The sequence below is a fragment of the Papaver somniferum genome, unplaced genomic scaffold (assembly GCF_003573695.1).
Source record: "Papaver somniferum cultivar HN1 unplaced genomic scaffold, ASM357369v1 unplaced-scaffold_132, whole genome shotgun sequence".
Lineage (NCBI taxonomy): Eukaryota > Viridiplantae > Streptophyta > Magnoliopsida > Ranunculales > Papaveraceae > Papaver > Papaver somniferum.
This window is the reverse complement of record NW_020622381.1, coordinates 13,742,924-13,767,617: the sequence shown is the minus strand read 5'-3', so window position 1 is coordinate 13,767,617 and position 24,694 is coordinate 13,742,924. Positions and strand designations below refer to the sequence as shown.

Below are 24,694 nucleotides of genomic sequence, written 5' to 3'. Positions count from 1 at the left end.
AAACGTGAAAAGAGAACTAAAGATTGGCTTTATACCTTCAAATTTACGTACAATATTATTCTACCCCTTACGGACACTTAATTTTGTTAATGTGCATGTATGATAATTTCCAAAGCCTGATCGACGACCTAAGGTATCACAGTTTGTTTTTAAAGTTACGGTTGTCCCAACGGAGAAAAACAAAAGGGAAAGAAAGAGCGATAAGGAAAAAAAATCGTGGAAACTATGGAAATCAGTTTTGATATAATCTTAATTTGGATTTAATAATCATTTTTTTTAATGAAAATTAAGATTTTAATTGAAAAAATGTTGATTAGGATGGATAGACATCCTCTTGGTGAACCTCTGAAACAAGAGGTTGAGCAAGAGGATGTCTATATAAAAACATGTCGTGTCATCTACATGTTTGTTAAAGAGGTTAGGATTGGAGTTACATTTTAGGGAAAATGGAAGTGGTTCCTACGTGGATGAAGACTTTAATCTTCGCACACAATCCATTGGTGAAGCTCTTAGAGCATCTCGAACAGCAGGTCAAAAAAATCCTACGTGGATTTTATTTTTAGAACTCCATTTATTGGGGTTTTCGAACATAAACCCAAATAAAATTCTTTTCGTAAAACTCATCTCTAGTAGTCAAGGTTATGCTATGTATTTTTAATTTGGATAAAGATAAAAAGGATTTTTTCTAGCATGATTTTATATTAAAAGAAATTAAACAAAATTGATGACATGGAATAAGTTAGGAGTCATTCCGAAGGTGTAGTTAAGACGTTCTTTTAACACCTTCATATTTAATATTTCATCCCTCCTAATTTATAGGATATAACTATTTTCAACGGGGGTCTAAAATCTTATGTGTCAATCAAAAAAAATTATTTTCAACCTCTCTTGAAGATGCTCTTAAGATTTAAAGTTTTTGATTAGGCTTTCATAGGGGTAAATATGGTTGTTAATTTGGTTTGATCTACCAAGGAGTAACTTCGACTCCATCAACTGTGGTGAGCAGCAATGATGGTGGTGACAGTGGAAACGACAATGTATAACAGTTCGCGTGGTACTAAAATTATTTTAGTTCGAATTACATAAGTGACTAGAATTAATCCTACATATCGTGTTGATTAGGATTTTTACACTCTTTAAATCTCCTTTTCTCTCTATCAAAAATGTCAACCATTAACAGAAATATAACATCCATGCGCCCACCTGGATTGCGCGCACTTATTTCCTGCAAACCACATTCGACATCCAGCTTGTTGAGGTAGTAATTAACTAGGATATGGAGAATAACTTCTAACTCTAATATAAAATAGGCCTAATGCTCTTCCACATCTTAGGCAATCATTTGTACAGAACGACCCAAATGAATGTTGCATCATGATTGCTATTTTAACGTAAGTGGACAAGACCCTACTCTTTGATTGGTGAGGATTTGACGAGTCAACTACCATCCTATATATACATCAACGACTAATGTCCGTCAGTCACATGGTGATCCCTGCTGGTGTGCGGGAATCTCAAACTGTTGGACGCACAAAAAGACCTGTTTTGTTATCCAGCAAAACTTTCCTTGCGTGCACATCTCCAAGCCAGCCAGCCACCATAGAATTATTTTCTGGTCCCATATTCCGAGTGTTAATATGTTCATTGTATAGAAAGTGGCAAAATCATGATCAAATTTGGATACGATCGTCTTAAGATATCCAAAATTTTGTTTTAGAGCATTTGCTCAAAACAGGGTATCACACTCGTTTAAAATCTAAAAATTGTTATTGAGAAGATATTACAATTTATTTTTGTTTTCACCGAAATATCAACGGCATGCTAGACGCAACCAATTTGTTACTTGACATCTGTAAAATATTGTTTTTGCATGCATTGTATAGATAAGAAGTTAAGAATATTCAAAGGAAAGTAAAGTTTAATACTTTGCTTATTTGTGATATTAATCCAACCCCATGTGATCTCAAAAGATGATCACAATAATTTTCTAAAGGTCAATGAAGTATAATCAAAGTTCACTTTATTTTAGCATAAAAAGTAGGTTTATATGTGTGTCTACTAAAAATCCAGTAGCACATGCAAATCTGATTTAATGGTGAAAATGATATCAATGGAATGATAAATATAATGTAAGAAGAAAGAGATGAGAGATACTGAAATGTTGACACCGGATTTAACGTTCGGCATACTGAGGCCTACGTCCACGGGTTAGTGATTTTATTAAGAGTGTAAGAAGAGCCTCCATTAAAGAGGAGTTCTGCAAGTGAAAGAGATAAAACTGATGAAAAGGAGCCGATCCCCCTCTTCTACCCTAATCTCTTCCTTTATATCAGGAGAGAGGTACAAAGACATTTACCATATTATCCTTAGCTTAATAATTAAGCTAACATAGAAAGTTGTAGTGTATGTTGACGTAGAGTTGTAAGTTGATGAAACTTTAATCTACTGCCACGTGTCTATGATATATTTGGTGTCTACAATTTGCCCCTTTTCTTGAGGGTTGTTGATGAACGATCCTTAAGAAAATATCTCCATGTCTTGACTGTACTTTTGCTTTGATAGTTGATGTTGTTGATGCTCTGTGCTTCGTCTTGACTAGGTCTGATGCTGCTATCGTGTCGCTGATGCTTGGCAATAGTGCAGAGAATTTTGTCCCTGGATCATGTGTTGCCCTGGTGGTTGCTTTTTCCCTGCCTTGTCATGATGAGAGATTTTTCCCTGAAATGTTCATTTAAGTACAGAGTTTTGCTGCCAATACTTACACATAAGCACACATTAGTGTAACGATCTCATCCTAATACGTTATGAACAAAGATGATAACTAGATGAATGGAACTCGCCATCCATTCAATCTTTATGAAAATCTGTACTACAACATTTTTATTTTTTTAAATGTCAGATTCAAGAGGTAAGAGTACTTAGCTCTGTTGCGAGTGTCCATGTGGATCTGTCTCAACTGGTGTGTAGCTTTGCTTGTTTCTAGTTGTAAATGGTTGTGGGCTAGACCTGCATGTTGCCAAAAGGGTTAAGATTTAGGTTGGTGCACTTACTTCTTATGGAGATGGCTGCCCATTGGTGCTACTTGTCTTGCTAGGAGCGTGGTAGACTTTGTTGAATTGTATTGTACTGGAGGCTTGGTTATGTTTCTGAAACAAGAAAACCAAACGATACTGCTCAGCGACTCAAATATGTATTAACTTAGTTTTAACTTGACCTGCAGGTGTCTTGATTTTTTCTTTGATTGATGGAGTTGTCTTTCGGTTTTGAGTTGATTCTGCCCCTGTAGAAGATTCACGCTCTACTGCTCTAGTTCTTATGGAGATGGCTGCCCATTGGTGCTACTTGTCTTGCTAGGAGCGTGGTAGACTTTGTTGAGTTGTATTGTACTGGAGGCTTGGTTATGTTTCTGAAACAAGAAAACCAAACGATACTGCTCAGCGACTCAAATATGTATTAACTTAGTTTTAACTTGACCTGCAGGTGGCTTGATTTTTTCTTTGATTGATGGAGTTGTCTTTCGGCTTTGAGTTGATTCTGCCCCTGTGGAAGATTCACGCTCTGCTGCTCTAGTTCTTATGGAGATGGCTGCCCATTGGTGCTACTTGTTTTGCTAGAAGCGTGGTAGACTTTGTTGAATTGTATTGTACTGGAGGCTTGGTTATGTTTCTGAAACAAGAAAACCAAACGATACTGCTCAGCGACTCAAATATGTATTAACTTAGTTTTAACTTGACCTGCAGGTGGCTTGATTTTTTCTTTGATTGATGGAGTTGTCTTTCGGTTTTGAGTTGATTCTGCCCCTGTGGAAGATTCACGCTCTGCTGCTCTAGCTGCACTTCTTCACTTTGACTGCATTAGACACGACTTTCATTATGTTCTTCTGCTACTGTTGACGGTGAAGGAAATGAAGTGAAGAATGTAACGCTAACGCTGGAGTATACATACTTGCCCCCATTCTTTGCGAGATTCTGAGGTATCCTTGATCAATGTCCTGCAACAAAATAGTTTCAAATGTAAATTACATTTTCATAGAAAAGTGTACTCGCCATATTGAATGGATCTCTGCCGCCTTTTGCGCCTGCAAATTTAAGATGAAAAGTTATTTAAATGTACAAAAAACTAGTACGACTCAAGGATTGAATCTGCGAAGGTTTGTAGTTGCATCGTCCATAGCACATGCACGTAGTGATGGTGGTACGGAGTATCCTGTCGAAGGCCATTTGGGGTATACTGGATGTACTACTCTAGGCTTACATACCTGCAAAACCAAAGAACATTGAAACTGATGTGTTAACATTTGAAGGATGCATACCCATGTGAGTTGGGTTAAGTTGCCTGCATCATTCTGTTACAGTTGTACAAGCCGAATGATTTCAGTTCTCCTTCGTATGTACTAGCACCTTGTCCTGAATGGAGCCAATGGCGCCTGCATCTTTTGTTGTTCATGCGTATGCCAAATTAGTCCATATGGAAATAATTTATAATAATAAGCAATGATTTCTGTATAAAGGATGTATTCTATAAAAAAAATTCGACTGATAGCACTTTATGAGTTTAGAGGTAATGAGATAAGTATCGTTGAGATAAGTATCGTTGAGAAACGTATAAGAAGTATGTGGAGTGGAAGTACACGAAGTAACAATGGTCACTAACGAATAGAAGTATGATAAAAATAAAAACTCCGCAGTAAGTACTCTTCGACAAGAAGCATGAAGTATAAGAAGTAAGAAGCATAAATTGTTGAAGAAGTACACTGCGCGTAAGAAGTATAAAGTGCCAAAATAAGAAGTATCAATCCTTGGAGTAGTATGAAACATTACCAATAATGAACATGAAGTATTCCTAATAAGAAGTATGAAGTATACCCAATAAGAAGTACGAAGGATAACCATGACCAATTAGAAGTATATATGAAATATGACCAATCAGAAGTATATATGAAATATGTCTAATTAGAAGTATGAAGCAATGAGAAATACCACTCTTCTCCATTAATAAGAAGTATTGCCCCTTGTTGAAAGGCTCGGGATCTTTGTAGAAGAATTTGGGTAAAGAATATGCTACACCGAAGTATTAATACTTGCCCCTGTTCTTTACCGAAGTTCTGAGACATTCCTGCAGACAAAGAAGTCAAATGTATCTTACCCTTTCTGATTGATGGGTGCTTCCTAGAACTTTGTTGTGAGTTTTTCCAGTGCATTGCAGCTTTAAGTCTCCTCTAGTGTGGATCAAACCATTGGTTGGTGCTGAAGTTCATGTTTTGTAGGTGTGGGATGAGTGTTTGATCGCGTAAATTCACAAGGGAGTTTTACCTTGCGTTACGTGTGGACCTGTCACCCCGCTGGCTAAACCCCAACTAGGAGATTACCAAGCGGTGGGGATTCGAAACTCTCGGTAACGTGGTGTATGCAATACTAACAAGCACCCGTTCCGCCGAGCTGCCAAAGGCATGTCATGTTGGGTATCTCTTTCTTCTGGAATCCTTCCCCCCGGTCATACACTCATAGAAACTTACAGGGGAGTCCCGAGAGATTGCATGCAAAGTGCTTTCACCAGTATGATGTAACAGTAAATATTAGATTAACAAGAAAGATGAACACAACAGTATCAAGAAAAAACCCATGGAAGATGCAACATTGCGGATTAAAGAGAGGGTTAAACACGTAAATGGTATCAAGTGTTAAAGATTCGCAGAAGAAACAGTAAGAAAATTCAGTTGAGAAGAAACCTGCCTAAAGCTCACTTCTTGCCCCCTGCGATGTCAAGAAGAAGAAGAAGAAGAACAGAAAATGCCATTAAAGAGTAACGCTAGAATCTAACACTTATCTTTTTTCTTTATGGTCTGCTTTCTTTGTGGCATTGAGGACTACACCATGTGGCATTAAGATCTGAAAGGAGCAACTTAAGAGGTAAGCAATGATATAATAATAGTAAGAGAAATAACAATAACAATCATAGGCGCTGCTAGTGATACAGTAAGTGTATAGGCCAAAGTCCTCCATGATGAGAGTGTAGTAAGGGGACAATTGTGTGCCAGGTTGTTCTCATCCATGTTCGCACCAAAAATGTTGTTGTTCCTTCCTTAGTTATGATGCTCTGTCACTTTTGGGTGAAGTCTTTTATAATCCTGAAAATCAAAAAGAGAAGGAAATTAAAACTCATCCAATTTTGGCACTTTTGCGAGTCTGTGTACGCCTGTAGCTTGATTCTCACTGCCCCTTGTTATTGTAAACTGGTGTTGCATAAGTATCACCTAATTTCGTTGGTAGCACTGCTACAAAAATACAATTTTTATATCAGTATAAAGTGAATTGACAAGGAATGAAGAAACTTGCACACTCAGAAATCAAACCAATGCTTTCTCCCACCATGTGTTACTGAATTCTTTTGCAATAAATGTTAGTGCAAATGGTTAAATATATAAAGCAGGAACAATCATTAGTTAAGAAATAATTTGTTAATAGCTCATTTCTGCCTCTGCACTTTCATGAAACAAAACGATGGAATGTATCAAAGATTAATGAGTTAGTCAAGGACTTTATCTGTATATGTGGTGTGAAATGTCATTTGGCAAACTCTCGACTTCTGCTTTCCAGAACGTTGTACGAGTAGTGATCATCCATTGATTCTGAGATGATCCTACAAATCAATAATCCGACTAGAACACGAGTTGGATAGTTAGTCCCCTTGGTAAAAGATTAAAAACCAAAATAGGCATGTTAATAAGTGAACCCAGAATTAAAACTTAAAGAATTAGGTAAAGCTTAATATTTCCACAATCAACTATTGCTTATCTCATAGGTGACTCAGCTTCTTTTTTGTATCCGCAGTGACAACGCGGAGCTTCTCTTGCGGCTTTACTGAATTCAATGCCCCACCAAATAAGATTCAAATAGCAACTATCCGTTGATTTAAGAACCTAAATTTCAGTCGTTAAACTAGAATAAGATCCAAATGGTTAGTCAAACTTAACCTTAAATGAAATTGAAGTGCAGAAGCCTAGTTGGTATTTGAACATGAATTAGACCTAAGCAGAAGACGTGAAACTTAAAACCATACTAGTGGCCCGGCTAGGCATTTTACCAAACATGTTAAGCATACAAGTTCAGGTGTGACTAACCAATTTGTTATTTAGGCCACACAAAAGGAAAATCATACCTGCAGCCTTTGGGTACGCAAGAAAATGTTTAAGAAGAGTGGATCATTTCACACATGAGCGGATAATCCATACAGAGTAGAGACATGGATTGAACAAACCATGTTAAATTATATCAAATGAAATGAAAAAGGAAATGAAACTTATCTGTTGCGAGGAGGTTGTGATTACGCTGGGTGATATCCTACGGAGCTGGAGCTGCGGAATTGAATCTGGGGAGTTTAACCTGAGCTGCAGAATTTAACCACGGAGTTGAGCTTCGGAATTGAATCTGCGGAATTGAGCTTCGGAATTGAGTCTGCGGATTGAAGCTTCCGAATCGAGTCTTCGGATTGAGGCTTCGGAGTGGGAGTTTGGCAGCGGGCCTGAAGCTTCGGAGTTGAATTGAGCCGCGGAACGGGATTCGATCATCGGACTTTGAGCTTCGGAGCGGGAGTTGATCATCGGGCTTTGAGCTTCGGAGTAGGAGTTGAGCATCGGAAAATGAGCAGCGGGACTGAAGCTTCGGGGAGGGACTTGACCAGCGGATTTTGAGGCTTCAGAGATTTAGCTGCGGGAATGAAGCTTGCATCTGCGTATCTGTGCCTGCGTTTTCACAAATGTCAAAAAGATTAGCTAAAGTTTAACAACGCAGCTTATGTAACTTTATTTTCTTCGGCTGCGACTTGCAAGGTCCAAATTTCTCTGCTTTGCTGGTGCTGCGTGGTTGGAGTGTCCGATCTCTTCTCCGTCGGTTTCCAACTGCGTACACTTCTACTTTCATCGATGTAAATTCTTAACTGAAGCATAAGAAAAGAGAATAGATCCCTCACTGGAATAGACTTGATTTGAATAAAATACAGGAGAAATAAATTCTTTAACATCTCTCCCTGTTTCTAGCGCTAAATTGTGGCTACTAAAAATCCAGTAGCACATGCAAATCTGATTTAATGGTGAAAATGATATCAATGGAATGATAAATGTAATGTAAGAAGAAAGAGATGAGAGATACTGAAATGTTGACACCGGATTTAACGTGGTTCGGCATACTGAGGCCTACGTCCACGGGTTAGTGATTTTATTAAGTGTGTAAGAAGAGCCTCCATTAAAGAGGAGTTCTGCAAGTGAAAGTGGTAAAACTGATGAAAAAGAGCCGATCCCCCTCTTCTACCCTAATCTCTTCCTTTATATTAGGAGAGAGGTACACAAACATTTACCATATTACCCTTAACTTAATAATTAAGCTAACATAGAAAGTTGTAGTGTATGTTGATGTAGAGTTGTAAGTTGATGAAACTTTAATCTACTGCCACGTGTCTATGATATATTTGGTATCTACAATATGTCTAAGAAACCCCAGCCTAGCCCGTATCTGTTAACTATTCAATTAAATCACCATTATAATTGTATAGTTAATCAAATTGATAAATTAGCTCTAGCGTTTTAAATTTGAACATTACAAACCCATACTACACTAATCATCTTCGATTAATAATATGGTTGTTGATCTAATTTATTAAAAATTATCTGCAAAATGTATGAGCGAATACATGAGACAATGCCAACAACTACAAACGGTCGTGCCAACCACTCAGTTTCTTGCATATAAAAGACAGCTTATGATTAAGACATTATAACATACAAAAACGGGTACATTTTCATCAAGTTCTTGTTTTCTTCCTTTGTAGTTTGCATCGTCAATTATCCAAGAAGAAGAGAGTTCTTCTAGTTTTTCGTTAATTGTTATTGTGTTTCAAGAACACTAGAAGAAGTTTGCATAATGGGTTCCGAGAAATGGGAACAAAAAGTGATGAAGTTTTTTATGAATCCAATTCTAAGGGTGCCATTTTATATATTCACATTAACCCTTTTGAGTCTTCTTCTCCCTCTTTCATTTCTATTACTAGCTAGATTGTCTTATGTAAAGTACCCTTCACTACCTTCGTCTTTCCTTCTATCTCTCTTTCTCAATATCAATCCTGCTCTACTACAAGCTCTTCTATCATTCTTCAGTGTTACAGCTCTTATTCACGGTTTAACGGGCAAATTCACACTTTTGTATGGATCACCTCTTCAACCTCGTCTTCATATTGCGTGGATTTTCCTTTGTGTTTTACAAGTAACTGTTGGTTTGGGGATTGAAGCTATTGTCGTCTCCGGTGTTTGGCCTGAGGACTATGGTGCTGACAGAAGGAGTTTGTTGATAAGTAGGATTGTTTTCTTCATTGGTTTGCATGAAACTATGCTTTATTGGGGGAAAACTGTCGTGAGACCTGTTGTGGATGATACAATTTTCGGGGGTGCAAGGGGCGAAAAATGGATTGAAAAGGTGGCAATAAGCGCGGGCTTTGGTGCGTTGTGGTTGTGGAGATTAAGAGACGAGGTTGAAACGTTAGTTCTTGTCGTAGAAATTAAAAGAGAGCTCTTAATTGGTTTGGGTATTTCTGATTTTATTAGTTGGTGGTTGTATTATCTTACTGTTACAATTGGCATGTTGAGGGTTGTCAAGGGTTTAATTTGGTTTGCTGAAGGTTTGTTCTGCAGAAGAAGACCACAACAGAGCAATAATTGTCCTTGTGATGAGGATGACAGTAAGGTCTAACATCAACCCATGTTGCCCTCCTTTTTCTTTACCTTTTTTTTTCCTTTGTAATTCAGTTTTCCTATACTTTAGTTTGATCAAGAACTTGTATCCACAACAACTGTGATTTCCAATTAAATTATGATGAAGGAACTGCCTACTCTTAATAGACAATGATATCTGTAGTTTCTCGAACACTGATTAAACAAATTTTCTGCCGCTGACATCTAACTTGAGCAGTTAAGATTCATATATACAACATATTAATGGCCTGAACTCAAGACACAGTGTGCAAAAGGCGTGTTTTATATGGTATATAATATGTTAATATAGATTACATTACATGAGTTCTTCCTGGAAAGTAAGTATAATAGGTTTTGCTTATACTCTGTAATATATTCTAATGGAATAAACATCGACTTGATCACTACACCTCAAATCTCTACATGGAACCAATATCATGACCACTTGATTTCAAGAACTTCTTGAGTAAAAGATAAGCAATAGCAACTGCCAGACCAATTGCAGCCAACGTGAAAAGGCGGTCACTAGCAGGGGTTGCAACTGTAACCGCAGTTCCTGTATTGGAGTCTGTGGCTGGTACACGTCTTGTTACCGTCACTCCTGCATTGAAGCTGACTCTCAAGGGACCAGCATTAGCATTAACATGGACTTCTCTTGCATCTTCCACAATCCTGTCATCTGCCTCAGGAATGGGATGATCCTCATGAATCACATCACCGTTCTGGGGACTGGACTGGGCTTCACCATCTTTGTTGCTCAAGTCCTCCTCAGAGGCTGGCTGCTGGGGGCTGTGTTGGGGAGGAGCTGGAAGCACCTTGCTTAGCATATATTCATGGATCTGAATCATCGAAAGGTTTACGTCAAGGTAATGAGGAAGTACAAAACGCTCCCCAAATAGAGAATATAAACACAGAGAGCAAACAAACCTCATCAATTATTTTTTGACGTTCAGGAGTCCCATATTTGGGAGCTGCTTCTCGTGATTTAATAGCTAGTTCACGCCTTTGTTCTTTCTTATAGTCCAGAGAACCCAATGCTCCATCAGGGTTTGTTGGCATGAATGCTATTAATGCTACTAGGGCAGTTCTAACTGCATGGTCATACATCAGGCAGGAGTCACTAGCAGAATTTTGAAACACGAAAATACCCAATGGGGTTTCAAACTCATAAGTAACATGCCCACAAATTTGAACAGACAATGATATAGACAACACTGACCAGATAATGACATAAAAGGTAAACGAATTCAAGCTTGACATGTACCTACGAATTTAGGGGAATATATTAATATTAATGATTATAAGCCTAATTATGAATTTCCACTTTAATCTATCAGAGTTTATTGCTATCAAGCAAAACGAAAACCTCAGCAACCATATAGTGGCATGTTTAAGTCCAGCTGTAGTAACCCTAACTCCTAATCTAGTTTCAAACAGTGATAACAAACATCATGAATCAACAGTGCAGCACAAGGAATCAGTTCTTTGGATTCGATCGGGTTAAAGAGTGAAACACTGCAGCACAACAAATGTCTAGATCGCTGATTAAAGAGTGAAACCCTCTCTAACAAGCAATTACCTAGATGCATATGTGTTCAACCAAAAACTAATTCCAGCCGTTTGTGGGTCTAGTTTGTTTGCTACAAAGTCAAACACAAAAAAGTAATGAACAGAAGCAGATTAACACTATTAACTACTGTTAAACATATCAAACTAAAACACAATCAAGGTCAATTCTTTTTTGATCAATCAAGGTCAAAAAATTTACCACTCCATGAAGGTTGCCAGTGTTCAGGATGATGACTTGATATACTTAAACATATCTTCGTTTGTGTTTCAAATCGTCCATTTGGCTGAAACAAAAAGAACAAAGCTAATAAGCATGCATGAAATGATATACATTCAACCTAAGTAGTAGACATTAAGGTAAGTATAACAATGGGGGTTAGGTCATTACAGATAACAGCATGAAAGCAGGAGGCTGAAATGGATAATCAGCAGGCAATTGAATTCTCCCATGGTAAATCCCTCCTTCAAATTCAGTATCACGTGGACCTTTTATTGCAAATTGCCATTCGAATATATTTTCCTAAACAAAATCAAATCAATATCAGTACCCAAATTGGGGGTTTTAACCGAGAAAAGTCATTACATTTCCTAATTACAAAATTCTCAAATCATATCCCCAAAACTAACTCAGGGATCAAAAGGTTTATAAAATAAATTAGGGGTTTTTGAAAAATTAACCTCAAGAGGGAGACTCATGAAATCATCAGATGGATTAGCCTGCATCTCTTTAACTTCCTGAAGAATTCTCTTCACAGCCGGATTCTTCATATTATACTTCCCTTCAGCCATCCTGATGATGATAAGTTGATAATGGTGAAAACAAAATTAGGGTTTTCGATTCAGTTCTTCACCCAAAAATGAAACAAAACAAAATCACTCTGACAGAAAGAAAAAAAGAAGACTGCCCCGAGAAAAGAAAGTCACTGGAAATATACTAACTAGATGAGAGAGAAAACGTAACGTCCAATCACCCTTAAAAACGTAGGTGAACAAAACAAATCATCTTGACCGTAGAAAGTTATACCCCAATCTCGATCTGCCTCTTTTCGATAAAACGGAGTCATAAGACTCATGAGATTCACCTGGTCTATTAACTTGACACGTGTAACCTTACGTGGACCCTACACTTTATGACCCGCCTGAACCCGCCTCGTTCCCCTAGATCTTCATAACAAATCTCTCCCTCTTTATACTGGTCTCTGGGGGATACAGAGTGACTCTCACTCCCACCATGTCTAGAGCTTCAGAATCTGGAGCTAAACCTAAGGTTAATTATAATTTGTTTTTTAAATTTAATTTCAGATCATGTTTCTAATCAATTTCTTAATTTTCTTCCAATTATTTCTTGCAGAAATTTGATGAACAAACAAGTGATTCATACGGGAATATATCATCAAATTTGTTTCGTATAAAAAAACAGATTCAATCGTCGAGATTAGCTTCGATTAAAGTAAGTAACTTTGATATGCCCTAATACCGATGATTATTTTGCTCTACCTAAGACGATCGTTAATTCATTTAGTGTTTGGTTATGTAGGAAAAACTTAAACGAAATCAAAAGAGTTTAAAAGTGAATACATCTCAGCTACTTCAATTGGCAACGTCAAGAAATGGATCAACAAATATGGTTTCATCTAGAATCGAAAGGCCATTATGTAAGCTAAGTGGTTGCGGTGGTCATGGGTTAGGGGAAAAAGATTATGTTAATTGTCAGGATGTTTATGGCTCAGCGACTACTAAGCTTCCTTTTGTTGAGAAGATATCACCTTATACCACATGGATTTTCTTGGACAAGTAAGATGTTATTTCCTTTCCCAGCTATTTGAATATATGTACTTGCTGCATTAGATGATTTATAGAGTAATAAGGCATATTGGTAGACTAGTAGTTGATATATGCAACGATTAAGGGTTGCGTCATACGTACATGATTTTCTGGTTACATTTCTAGGTCTACCGAACATTTTTATTAGTTTTCCATGGGGTTTGAGGTTAGAATTCCTTGGCAGTTGTTTTAGAGAGTTGTGGGTAGTTATTCGAATTTGGACATGGTAGTTATTTTCTTAGTCGTGGGTATACCTGTTCGGCAGAGAAATCGATGTAGGCTGGATTATGGTATTGAACTGAATATTTTGTGTTGTGTGCTGAAATATTTGTTACCAATGTTTTGAGTGATTTGAGGGTGATAAGATTGGAGAAATTTGTGAGAGGAATAATCATGTTTATGCGGGTGTAGGACAGCGTTGAGATCTTCATTGTTGTGTTGTAAATATCATTCATAACTTATACAGATGCTTCCGACCCTTTTTGTCATTGTGGAGATTTTATATTTTCTATCAGTTTCTCAAAATTTTCCCATCCCGCAGAAATCAGAGGATGGCTGAAGATCAATCAGTGTTTGGGAGGAGACAGATATACTATGATCAGCATGGTGGTGAAACTGTGATTTGTAGTGACAGTGAGGAAGAGCTTCCTGAACCAGAGGTGGAGAAGCATGAGTTTTCGGAAGGTGAAGATCAGATGTTGTGGTATGTAAATTTCAGTGACTTACAATACTCTCTGATAGCGCAACTGCAAGATATGATCTGCGTATAACAACTGATTTTGTTCATCCCATTTCTGCCATTTGTGTACGAAGTATATGCATCAAAGTTTTTGTGGCTTTGCTGGCTTTGACAGGAGGGCTTTTCAACAGCATGGGTCAACTCAGGAAGTGTTGAATATTCTGACCCAAATTATTAAGGCCACTTCATCTGAAATTCAGGTGTGAGAGTTAGCATAAGAAAGAATGATATTCCTATGGATCTTCTCATGATGACGGATTGTATGTTTTCATCATAACTTTTTTACTGCACCTGGGCTTTACAGGACAGGTACACGAGTTTGCTAGAGAAGTATCAAGAAGAACATCCTAAAGAGGTTGAAAGTTCCGGGAAAACTAAAACGGGAATAGTTCTGGACAAGAGTCTCGATGCAGCTTTAGATTCCTTTGATAATCTTTTTTGTCGCCGTTGTTTGGTAGTGTTTCTTTTGCTACCTAATTCTGCCAAGCATCATTTTTTTCTTCATTTTCTTTTTCTGAAGATAAATTGAGTTGACTTGGTTTATGCGACAGGTATTTGACTGCCGTCTTCATGGCTGTTCTCAAAATCTGATCGCCCCTGTAAGCCCTAGTGATTTGTTCTTCACTTTCAGTCACACAATTGAGTACAAGTTTACGGTTCGTTTTAATAGGAAAAGTTTTTTGACAGGGTGAGAAGCAGCTATATTCATCTGGGCCTGATGAGAATAAGAAACCTTGTGGTGAACAGTGTTTCCTTCAGGTAAAGTTCTCATTTCATTAATGCATTCTTCATTTCAAATTTATGAACCCTTAGATGTAGTGAGCTTCTAAGCTGGTCACTATATCTAAGACGACAAGTGAATATACTAAAGTTGATCTCCTTCTGGTTTAAAACCTAACTTTCACTTCAGCTGTTTTTCAGGCAAGTAAAGGTGCTGAAGGGCTACCTGAAGGACCAGCCAAGAAAGATGAAATTTTACTTTCCTCTAAATCAGGATCTTGTCCTGGTAATGTTGTCACAGAAACTAAACCTGATGAAAGAATCAGTGATGGAAAAAGAGCTGCTGCTAGTATCTCCAAATCGGCTGTTGGAGCTTCAATGAATGTTGGATCTCTTTCAGGAATACCATCCAATGATAATTTAAACAAGCGCAAGATTTTAAAAGATGCGACTATAACATTAGGTGGTCCAACAATGTGTTCCGATAGACTTCAGCATGCTAGCAAGAAACTAAAAAAATTATCAATTTCAGATGTAACAAATGTGGCTACTGAAGGTCAAAGGAATTCGGGTAGTGTTTCTAGCACTGATAGCATGCGTCCATATCCTGGATCACTCGATGAGAATGAGAAGAAGAAACGTGATCATGTTTCAAGACTTCCAAGTGAACTTACTGGATATTCTACCACTAAGCATGTCCTGTCTGGCACTGTTGTCAGTGGAGAGAAAGATGCCAATGTTAGAGAACGTTTAGAAAGCATTAGCATGCATGTAGATTTGTTAAATCAGTCTTCTAATTCCTTAGAAAGCAAAGCAGAAGGATCTTCAAGTGGCTGTGGGTGGAAACCTATTGAGAAGGAGCTGTACTTGAAAGGAGTAGAGATATTTGGGAAAAACAGGTATATAAATGTTGCATCACCTGACTCTACCATCTTACATATTTCTTCCTTCTTGATTATTCCTGATAATTTATTATGAGGCTTTTAACAAGTGAGTGTCAACATGTTTGATTTGTGCAACGATTATGACTGTACAGTTGTCTAATAGCCAGGAACTTACTTCCTGGTTTGAAGACTTGCAAGGAGGTATCTACATACATGCTTGGAAATGGGAATGCCATGCTGCAAAAATCTTCTCTTTCACCAAATTCATGCTTTGATGACAGTGAAAAACTTGACACTGATTGTGCGGTGCGCATTAATAGATTCATCTCTTCTCTTTTAAGTATTACGACAACATTTATTTTCAGTTGGTGAGACTAGAAATAATATTTTTGGAATCTCTAGGTGTGACGGTCATTATATAAAGTTTGGCTTGATTATAAGTACTAGCATGAAGTGCGTCTGGAATCAAACAGCCACTATTATGGTTATGACCTTTTGTTTTATGATTAAGTAGCTCCTTACTTTGTGTTATGTATGGATTAGGATCAAGATATGCCGACTAGATCAAAAATATTCCGTCGGAGGGGCAAAAACCGCAAGCTAAAATATTCTGCTGGTCATCCATCAAGTCGCAAAAGAATAGCTGATGGGAAGGACCAAACAGTTAAGCAATATACACCATGTGAGTGTGATTCTATGTGTGGAAAGCAGTGCTCCTGTCATAGTAATGGAACTTGCTGCGAGAAGTACTGCGGGTATGCTGAATATAGTATTTCACTCTTTCTTTAATGGGGTACAACATGGTAAAATAAATACATGGATCTGATGTTAGGGCATTGGGGTATTTCGACTTCATGAAAATTTGACGAAGCACAGTCGGTTATGCCTAGTTTCCATTTGTATTTTGAGTTGAGAGTTTCAATTTTCTCTGTCTGGATATTTGTTTCTTTTGAATTCAGGTGTTCCAAGAGTTGCAAGAATCGATTTAGGGGATGCCACTGTGCCAAGAGTCAGTGTAGAAGTCGTCAATGTCCATGTTTTGCTGCTAGGCGTGAGTGTGATCCAGATGTGTGTAGAAATTGCTGGATTAGGTAATGACTTCATCCTAATATGTAACTGTTCTAATTTACTATTTGATCCAGATGATATCCATTGATCACAACTTGCATCAATAATGCTCTACTGATGGTAGTTGATATTGAGCAATTTTGTTCATGACCTAAAGCCACTAGGTTTTAAGTAGCTGTAACTAAACTAAAATTTTGACGATCTCTTTTGTGGGTCTATTCAATTGAAGTTTATTATCTTCGTAGATGAGATACTTAGAATTTTGTTTTTCAAGCAGCTGTGGAGATGGCTCACTTGGCGAACCACCAGCAAGAGGAGATGGTTATCAGTGCGGCAATATGAAGCTCCTTCTAAAGCAGAGACAGAAAGTGAGAAAAGCTTAAAATAATTCATTGATTAATTTGCGATTAATGATTTCCAGGTTAATAACAAGCGGTCCGTCATACTTAATTCTTGCAGATCCTTTTGTCCAAGTCTGATGTTGCTGGATGGGGAGCGTTCATAAAGGTGAGAAGTTATGTTTTGTTTCATTTTTGTTGCTACCTGGATTTGAATTCTCACTAGAACTCTGTAAAAATCTATCCCAGAACCCTGTTAACAAAAATGATTACCTTGGAGAATACACTGGTGAGCTAATATCCCACAGAGAAGCAGACAAGCGAGGAAAGATTTATGATCGTGTTGATTCTTCATTCCTTTTCGATTTGAATGATCAGGTTAGTGATAGGTTTTATAATATTGTTTTGGTTGGAACATCAAAGTTTACTCCCTGCCTCTCCTTCCCCCCGACTCCCTACATATATGATGTGTGTTGCTGTTACAGTATGTTCTTGATGCTTATCGTAAAGGAGACAAGCTGAAATTCGCGAACCATTCAAAAAACCCCAATTGTTATGCAAAGGTTTGTGGCTTTTAATTATAACCCAAAACTAATTCCTTTATTGATTAAGATAAAACTTCAGATTTTTGTTACTGCACAGGTGATGTTTGTAGCTGGAGATCATCGTGTTGGTATTTTTGCAAAAGAGCACATTGAGGCTAGTGAAGAGCTATTTTATGATTACTTTTATGGTCCTGCTCAAGCACCACCATGGGCTCGAAAACCCGAGTGTTCCAAAAAAGATGATTCATCAGCTCCTCATGCTCGTGCTCGGAAACAATCTAATTGATAAACACAAAGTGTTCAAACGTACGAGTCATTTGCACTACAACTCCGTGACTCGATACAGTTGAAACCATGATGTATATAGGTAATGTGGAATTTAAAATGGAAGCTTTTCAAAGCTAAATAAGGTAAAACTACATCGAAGTAATATGCATCGAAGTAATAAGATATGTAATAAGTTTTGTTTACTCAACTTGGTTTGATGTTTTTAAGAATATGTTTCAGCAATGGAATTCAATCATATATGATTTGTCAAGTCAAGTATTCCAATCTTTATTACAATTCAACGAAAGAACTACTAATTCGCACGAAAACAACACTGTAATAAGGGGTAGTTTGCGTTACCTCCCCTGGAGAAGATCATAATTTGAGTTACCTCCCCTACAGAACAAATATTAGTAAAACCTCCTCTCGTCACTTTTTCCATCCAAACCCGGTTAGCTGAGTCAGCTGCTTCGTACAGCTGGACAATTTCTTACACGTGGATTTTATACTTTCCCATAATACCTTCATGTATTATCATCCAACGGCTGTGCATCAGGTCAGATAATGGATGGTTTCGATTTGGCACCGTTTGGGTAGCCGATTAGAATTGAACACGTACCTCTTCGTCTGTACAACTACCCCTCTATAGAGCAGAAACAGACATTAGAGAGAGAGAAAAAAGTTTATCAGTTGCAGAGAGAAGAAGAAATTGATCGAAGAGAAGAACTTGCTTCCTATTTCTTTCTGTTTCATATGTTTTCTAGGGTTTAATCGTGATGAATCATAACCGGAGACGAAGATTGTGAGTTTTTTTTTCTAGGGTTTATGTTCTTCCATTCCGTTTTCGTTTAATGATTCGATACGTGATTCTGGGTTTGATGTTATCCATGCTGTTCTTGGGTCTTTATCATTATCCTCTGATTTAGGATGGATGTTATATGCTTAATCGATTGTAGAAATTACTTGTGTGTGAGTTGGTGATAGTTGGGAAAATGGTCTCTGATGTGATATAGTGTAGGAATTGGATTTTTCAAAGTAACCCTAATTTCATTTTTTATAATTTCTGTATTTGATGCTCTAGTTTTTTTTTGTTCATGTGATTTGGGTTTTTTGTATATTGTACAGTCTATCAAAGTTGTTGATTGTGGTGATTAATTTAGGTTTTTGGTTATGTTGCAGTGAAAGTGTTGTTTATGATACTAAAAATATCTATTTATACTATGATGGAGAATGGCCTAGGCAACAACCTGTTTGTGGATTCAGTTTCCTTGATTATATGAATGGAAAGGAGGTGTATTGGCCTAAGTATGATGGAGACACTCTGAACATGTTGGATCTGTTGCACAATGTTTATGAGTATATTGATGGGATAGATGGCCACCATTGTGATTTTTAGTATTTGGAGAGTGGCTTTCTTTGTGATGTTGTGGATGATAAAGGTTTGCTGAAGTTTTTGAATGAATCAGATCAAAATGTTCCTAATGAAGTTCATTTGTTCATGACTCATGAGGGACCCCTAAAAGTTGTGCCACCAGGTGAACAAGTTGAGGTGAATTATGGTGTGGATGAAGAAGTTGAGGTGAATTATGGTGTGGGTGATGGAGATATTGTGCCAGTCACACAATCTCAGACAGAGCCATATGTTGTTGGGTGTTTGATTGAAGATGAGGAAACAAGTCAGCATATGACACAAGTGTTTGAAGATAATCCAAGTCAGCATATGACACAAGTGTCTGAAGATGATCCAAGTCAGCAGCCAAGTCAGACTGCAGTGACAACAGAGCAGACAACTCAGACTGCTCAGCATACCCAAACTACAACTCCACATAGGTCACCTGCAACAAAGAAGAAGCTTGCATCCAAACCTCAAACTCCACAGAAGTCACCTGCAACAAAGAAGAAGCTTGCATCCAAACCTCAAACACCACAGAAGTCACCTGCAACAAAGAAAAAGCTTGCATCCAAACCTCAAACTCCATAGAAGTCAGCTGCAACAAAGAAGAACAAGAGGAAGGAATCAATTATTGCATTAGATGAAGAACATGATATTGTGGATGAGTTGTTAGATATGCCTGAAGAAGAGCTTGATGTACTACCAGAGTGCACCAATATGAAGACTCCTTCAATACATGAACTTCCAATAGAAGATGATTATCATAGTGGCAATTCATCAAGTTCTGAAGGTGAATTTAATGATGAGGGTGAACCTGATACTGATGTGGATGAGGAAGCAGGAGAAGAAGAACATGCAAGGTACAATGAATATAAAAGTGATCACCAGAAATATGATGATATGTATGCTGATGTTGAGAGTGAGGAAGTTACTGAATGGACTTGTGATACTGAAGAGGTTGAGGAAGGGTTGATGTGGCCCAATATGGCAGAGTATAAGTTGTTTGTAACTAAATTTTGCATTGCCAACAGTATTGAAGTTGAGAAGTTTAAGGATGATCCAACCAGATTGAGGTGCAGATGCAAAGTCAAAAGGTGTCCATTCAGACTCTATGCTAACAGGCAAGCCTAGTTATACCATATTTAAGTATGGGCCTTTTTTTGTTTGTAACTTAATGATATCTAACTTTACACTTTGTGGGATTTTTTGTTTACAACAAGCAACCAGATGGGCATACTATCAAGATCACTAAGTATATTCTTAAGCATATTTGTGTGAGTAGAACTGGTACTGGCTACAATAGGATGGCAAACTCAAGTTGGGTAGCTAGTGTCATTGAACAAGATATTAATGAAGATGATTACACATTGCAACCTAAAAAGATCAAAAGTAGACTGCAGACAAGGTATGGTGTTGTACTTAGTTACTGGCTTGCTTGGAAAGGTAAAGGTAAAGCTTTAACAAAGAAGTTTGGGTCTTATGAAGATGGGTACAAGTTAGCACCTGAGGTTATGGATCAGATAATGAAAAAGAATCCAAGGAGTATAGGTGTTGTTTCCATTGATACTGACCATGACTTCAGTTATTGTTGCTTGGCATTTGATGTTTTTTAACTGGTTTTAAGGATGGATGCAGGCCATTTATAGATCTAGATGGGTGTTTTCTCAAAGGAAAGTATGGTGGAGTGTTGCTTTCTGCAGTGTCACTTGATGGAAACAATGGTATGTATCCTCTGGAAAAGTTTATTTGTGATTGTGAAAACAAGGAAAATTGGATTATTTTCCTCAATCAAATCAAGGATAGATTGCTAGAACATCCTGCTCCATTAACATTCATCTCAGATAGGCAGAAGGGATTGGTCCCAGCACTTGAAGAAGTGTTTCATTCAAGTAAAGGAATAGATTCTGTTTTAGACACATATTTGAGAATTTTAAGACCAAAGGCCACAAGGGGACTCACTTGAAGACATTAGCATGGGGTGCAACAAAGGCCTACAGGAACACAGATCACAATAAGTATATGGCTACCATGGAAACAGATAATAAGAGGGCAAGGGATTGGTTTGTTGATATCCCAACACATTTGTGGGCAAGATCTACTTTTGATACTACTTCAAAATGTGAGCATGTGACAAATAATTTTTCAGAAAGTTTTAATAGTTGGAGTTTGGATGTAAGATCCAAACCTCTGCACAGGATCCTTGAAGGGTTTAATTTGAAAATGATGGGTCTGATGTTTGATAGAAAGATGAAGGTGAAGGAATGGGAAGCTGAAGGTGAAGGTAGTTCCCCTGCAAATTTGACACCTACACAGATGTTCAACACACTGCAAAAACATGAAAAATTCTTTAGTTTTACCTCCTAACTGTAAATATAAAAATCAGTGTTACCTCCTCTAATGGTGGTTTTACTTACATCGGTGGAGTTTGAAGATGAATCACCCATAGTTCTGGCTGCACTTCAGATGGTGAGATTGGTTTTGTTTGAAAAGAGCAGGTCTGTGGTAATGGATTTAAGGAGAGGTGCAAAATATTTTCTCTTCATATCTGCTTTATATAGAACTGGATGGTGAAGATGACCGTTGCAGGTGACTGTTGAAGGTGACCGCACAAATTCGACCGTTGAACGGTCGAATCTCAGAAAATCCGACCATAACACGTGTCTAGGTGTTCTGATCATACATGAGGGTATTATGGGAAAGTATAAAATCCAGTGTAAGAAATTGTCCAGCTGTACGAAGCAGCTGACTCAGCTAACCGGGTTTGGATGGAAAAAGTGACGAGAGGAGGTTTTACTAATATTTGTTCTGTAGGGGAGGTAACTCAAATTATGATCTTTGTCAGGGGAGGTAACGCAAATTACCCCCTGTAATAATGTTGATACACAATAACAAGTAATGAACATCCATTTTGAAGAGACTTACTTAACAGGTTTGAACACAGCTTCAACAAAGTTATGTTTTCTACATCCATTTGGAATTCCGAACCCAACCAAATGATTTAGATAAACCTTCCCATCTTTAACAGTGGCGGAAGTTGCTACCCGATGCAAAGGTCCAAAAAATTTACCTACAACTGTAGCCGTTTCCCATCCATCTAAACTCTCAACTAGCCTCGCAGAAGGATTTCCTGCAACTATAAGCCTACTTGAATCTAAAAGCTCTAAACCATCACCAAATCTCAATGAACCTCCACCAACTAACTTAACTAGCTTAACTTCTTCCGTTTTCGTATTAATCTTGTACAATGCACCATTAACAGTGTGAATCACCAGCAAAAATCCATCAGGGTGATACACAATTCCATTAAGCGCAATCAAGTTTTCATACCACTCCTTAAATGTGAACAGCGGGGTTTTGATGATGCTTAGAAGCTCCCCGTTTACTCCTACCTTCCATATCTTACTCTGTTTGGCGTCTGTAACATATGCATTGCCTTCTTCATCTACTGCTACATCATCTGCAAATGCTTTTCCATCCCCTGCAACAATGCAAATGCACAATATTACCACATACCAACAGATGACTAGAAGAAGAAAACGTGCACATTTTAGGGGACAGAAAATAAAATTCCACAGTTGGCAAACTGGCAATTGCTTTTTTAATTCCACAATTGATCCAAAATAGATATACTCTACAGACAGCTTTTGAAGTCAGAAATTTTAACTACCAATATATACTTAGTATATGTTTCCGAAAAGTAGTTCAACCAAACATCCTTTTAACTAACTGTATATAAATGATCAGGCACGGAAAATTAGCTCTGATCTCCAATCATCTACGGCCGAAAATACTTTAATCGTTCCTAATTTTGTGCATAACTGGGACCCACCAAATTAAATACCAAGACCTGTTTGCTTCTGATAAATGGAAAAAAATCAGAAATCAGAAAGAAATAAAAAAATGATTACCTGATCCACTGAGATGAGTAAGAAACAATCGGTTCCATGTAGTCAAATCATAAGCAGCAACAGCACTGAACAAATTCCCAAGAACATCAGCACTAGCAACAACAAGACGATTTCTAGGCCGATCGATTACGATTCCTAGAGATGCGTTCCCTGACAATTCAGATTCTTTGATTACTGTTCTTTCTGCAATCACTGTTTGATGATCATTGTCTGATACAACGATTTCACCTATACCGCCTTCCATGTATGATACAAGAAATCTATGGTTAACATCATCCCATTTACTACACTCTCGTAACCATCCATTAGATTTGTATTCGTACACGTGTGTTGATGATTTTGATCTCTCTAGTGATATGATGAAACCTAAAGGAACGGCTGAGATCAAAAAGAGAAGTAGTAGACATCTCGTTGAGCACAGAAACGCCATTAGAGAGAATAAGAGATTTGAGAGTGAAAGAGGAGGGGGTTTAGCTTTTCTTTTGTAGGTGATGGCGAACTTGGATCGGATGACCAGTAGGTTAATACTGTAGAACATGGTTGTAAGCCATTATGGTCAACGGATGAGATGAGAATCTTCAAAATGTAGGTGGAGTGTGGGATTAGGCGATGATGAGACGATGAAAAAGAATTAAATGGGTGATTACTGATGACGCAACGAAAAAGTTGATTGTAAAAATCAACGTATGGCAGTGTATGTGAAGGAGAACCTTAAAAGAGTAGATAACAAATCAACGTCATTAAAGGACTTTAATTTCTATTTTTAAATTGGGATTAGGATTTAATCAAAGAATTAAACATTGCTTAAGCTCGACAGAGAAAAAGAGCTCCTAATAGTTAGGCCACTGAAAATTGAGCGTTGTGTTTTTATGAATATATTAATGGAGAGTTCAAGTCTGAAACATTGACATGTGCACCTCTGTGGCGAGTACCGTGAGGTACTGTGATTGTATATATGGCTGTGTATAGTAAATGCGCTGTAGAATTAGAAAGTAGATGAATGACGGAGAAAATTGAATGTGTCTAGTTTGGCGTTAACGGCTTCTTCATTTCGATATGGGTTACTCAGTAACGACGAATTATCCTCAGTAACGAAATAACCCATTACGCGTGATAAATAGAAATTGACAATGCGTACAATGTAACAAAAAATTGATAAAAATGTTCATATGTTTCGTTTTAGCCGGCCAAAAGGAATGTGACCTGAATATGGGTTACTTTATGTGCGTTGATGCTTTTGGATGATCGACAAAGACGTGCCACAGATGCCAACAAATACACAGTTAAAAAGAATGTTTTCTCCTTTTTGAGAAATTTAATAGAACTTTCTTTTTTTACTCAAATAGGACAATATATTAAAGGAAAAATCAATTCACCACCAAGAGAGTGGTAGATTGATAGATAAAGCAAAAGAAAAGCTCAATTATTCGAGAGTTTTTAAAAGAAACAAAAAAAGTTACATCTATCTCATGACTGCATCCCAATTATGCAATACTAAATCCAGAGAGTAATCCTGAAAAATATTCGTGCCCATACACCAGTTATACACAAACACCTTTACGTTGTCAATTATAGAATCAAGGTGTTTGTACTGCCCATTAAACAAACATGCATTCCTCTCGATCCAAATCGCCCACCAAATTACGAAAGGGTAGATATCTCAAATTCGCTGACGTATTGGGTGAGAATTGTTTGTCTTC

General features: G+C 37.6%; 4 protein-coding genes across 4 annotated transcripts; 2 read left to right on the top strand and 2 right to left on the bottom strand.

Moving 5' to 3' along the window:
• Nucleotides 1-8,915: 8,915 nt before the first annotated feature.
• On the top strand, nt 8,916-9,737 carry LOC113332840. Its single transcript, XM_026579342.1, has one exon. The coding sequence runs from the start codon at nt 8,916-8,918 to the stop codon at nt 9,735-9,737; it is 822 nt and encodes a 273-aa protein (XP_026435127.1).
• Nucleotides 9,738-10,004: 267 nt separating this feature from the next.
• LOC113333367 (ubiquitin-conjugating enzyme E2 32-like) lies at nt 10,005-12,223 on the bottom strand. Its single transcript, XM_026579877.1, has 5 exons — nt 11,987-12,223; nt 11,697-11,828; nt 11,508-11,592; nt 10,667-10,830; nt 10,005-10,578 (listed from the first exon to the last, which is right to left on the bottom strand). The coding sequence occupies exons 1-5, from the start codon at nt 12,095-12,097 to the stop codon at nt 10,159-10,161; spliced, it is 912 nt and encodes a 303-aa protein (XP_026435662.1). The 5' UTR covers nt 12,098-12,223; the 3' UTR covers nt 10,005-10,158.
• A 260-nt stretch (nt 12,224-12,483) lies between these two features.
• LOC113333019 (histone-lysine N-methyltransferase EZA1-like) lies at nt 12,484-17,969 on the top strand. The gene is made up of 17 exons (XM_026579502.1): nt 12,484-12,575; nt 12,660-12,758; nt 12,846-13,102; nt 13,674-13,835; nt 13,987-14,071; nt 14,176-14,325; nt 14,423-14,470; nt 14,559-14,630; nt 14,793-15,490; nt 15,628-15,781; nt 16,019-16,230; nt 16,435-16,566; nt 16,821-16,911; nt 17,003-17,050; nt 17,131-17,259; nt 17,367-17,444; nt 17,524-17,969. The coding sequence occupies exons 1-17, from the start codon at nt 12,540-12,542 to the stop codon at nt 17,710-17,712; spliced, it is 2,640 nt and encodes an 879-aa protein (XP_026435287.1). The 5' UTR covers nt 12,484-12,539; the 3' UTR covers nt 17,713-17,969.
• A 3,531-nt stretch (nt 17,970-21,500) lies between these two features.
• LOC113332957 lies at nt 21,501-23,650 on the bottom strand. Its single transcript, XM_026579450.1, has 2 exons — nt 22,995-23,650; nt 21,501-22,564 (listed from the first exon to the last, which is right to left on the bottom strand). The coding sequence occupies exons 1-2, from the start codon at nt 23,530-23,532 to the stop codon at nt 22,005-22,007; spliced, it is 1,098 nt and encodes a 365-aa protein (XP_026435235.1). The 5' UTR covers nt 23,533-23,650; the 3' UTR covers nt 21,501-22,004.
• Nucleotides 23,651-24,694: the final 1,044 nt, after the last annotated feature.

Excerpts from the sequence above, each read along its gene's own strand:
- LOC113333019 (XM_026579502.1), top strand. The coding sequence starts at position 12,540 with ATGTCTAGAGCTTCAGAATCTGGAGCTAAACCTAAG. Across the intron at positions 17,260-17,366 it reads TTTTCGATTTGAATGATCAG|TATGTTCTTGATGCTTATCG; the intron begins GTTAGTGATAGG and ends TTGCTGTTACAG. Across the intron at positions 17,445-17,523 it reads ACCCCAATTGTTATGCAAAG|GTGATGTTTGTAGCTGGAGA; the intron begins GTTTGTGGCTTT and ends GTTACTGCACAG.
- LOC113332840 (XM_026579342.1), top strand. The coding sequence starts at position 8,916 with ATGGGTTCCGAGAAATGGGAACAAAAAGTGATGAAGTTTTTTATGAAT.
- LOC113332957 (XM_026579450.1), bottom strand. The coding sequence starts at position 23,532 with ATGTTCTACAGTATTAACCTACTGGTCATCCGATCCAAGTTCGCCATC. Across the intron at positions 22,565-22,994 it reads TACTCATCTCAGTGGATCAG|GGGATGGAAAAGCATTTGCA; the intron begins GTAATCATTTTT and ends GCATTGTTGCAG.
- LOC113333367 (XM_026579877.1), bottom strand. The coding sequence starts at position 12,097 with ATGGCTGAAGGGAAGTATAATATGAAGAATCCGGCTGTGAAGAGAATT. Across the intron at positions 11,829-11,986 it reads TCATGAGTCTCCCTCTTGAG|GAAAATATATTCGAATGGCA; the intron begins GTTAATTTTTCA and ends GATTTTGTTTAG. Across the intron at positions 10,831-11,507 it reads CTGGCAACCTTCATGGAGTG|TTAGAACTGCCCTAGTAGCA; the intron begins GTAAATTTTTTG and ends ATGACCATGCAG.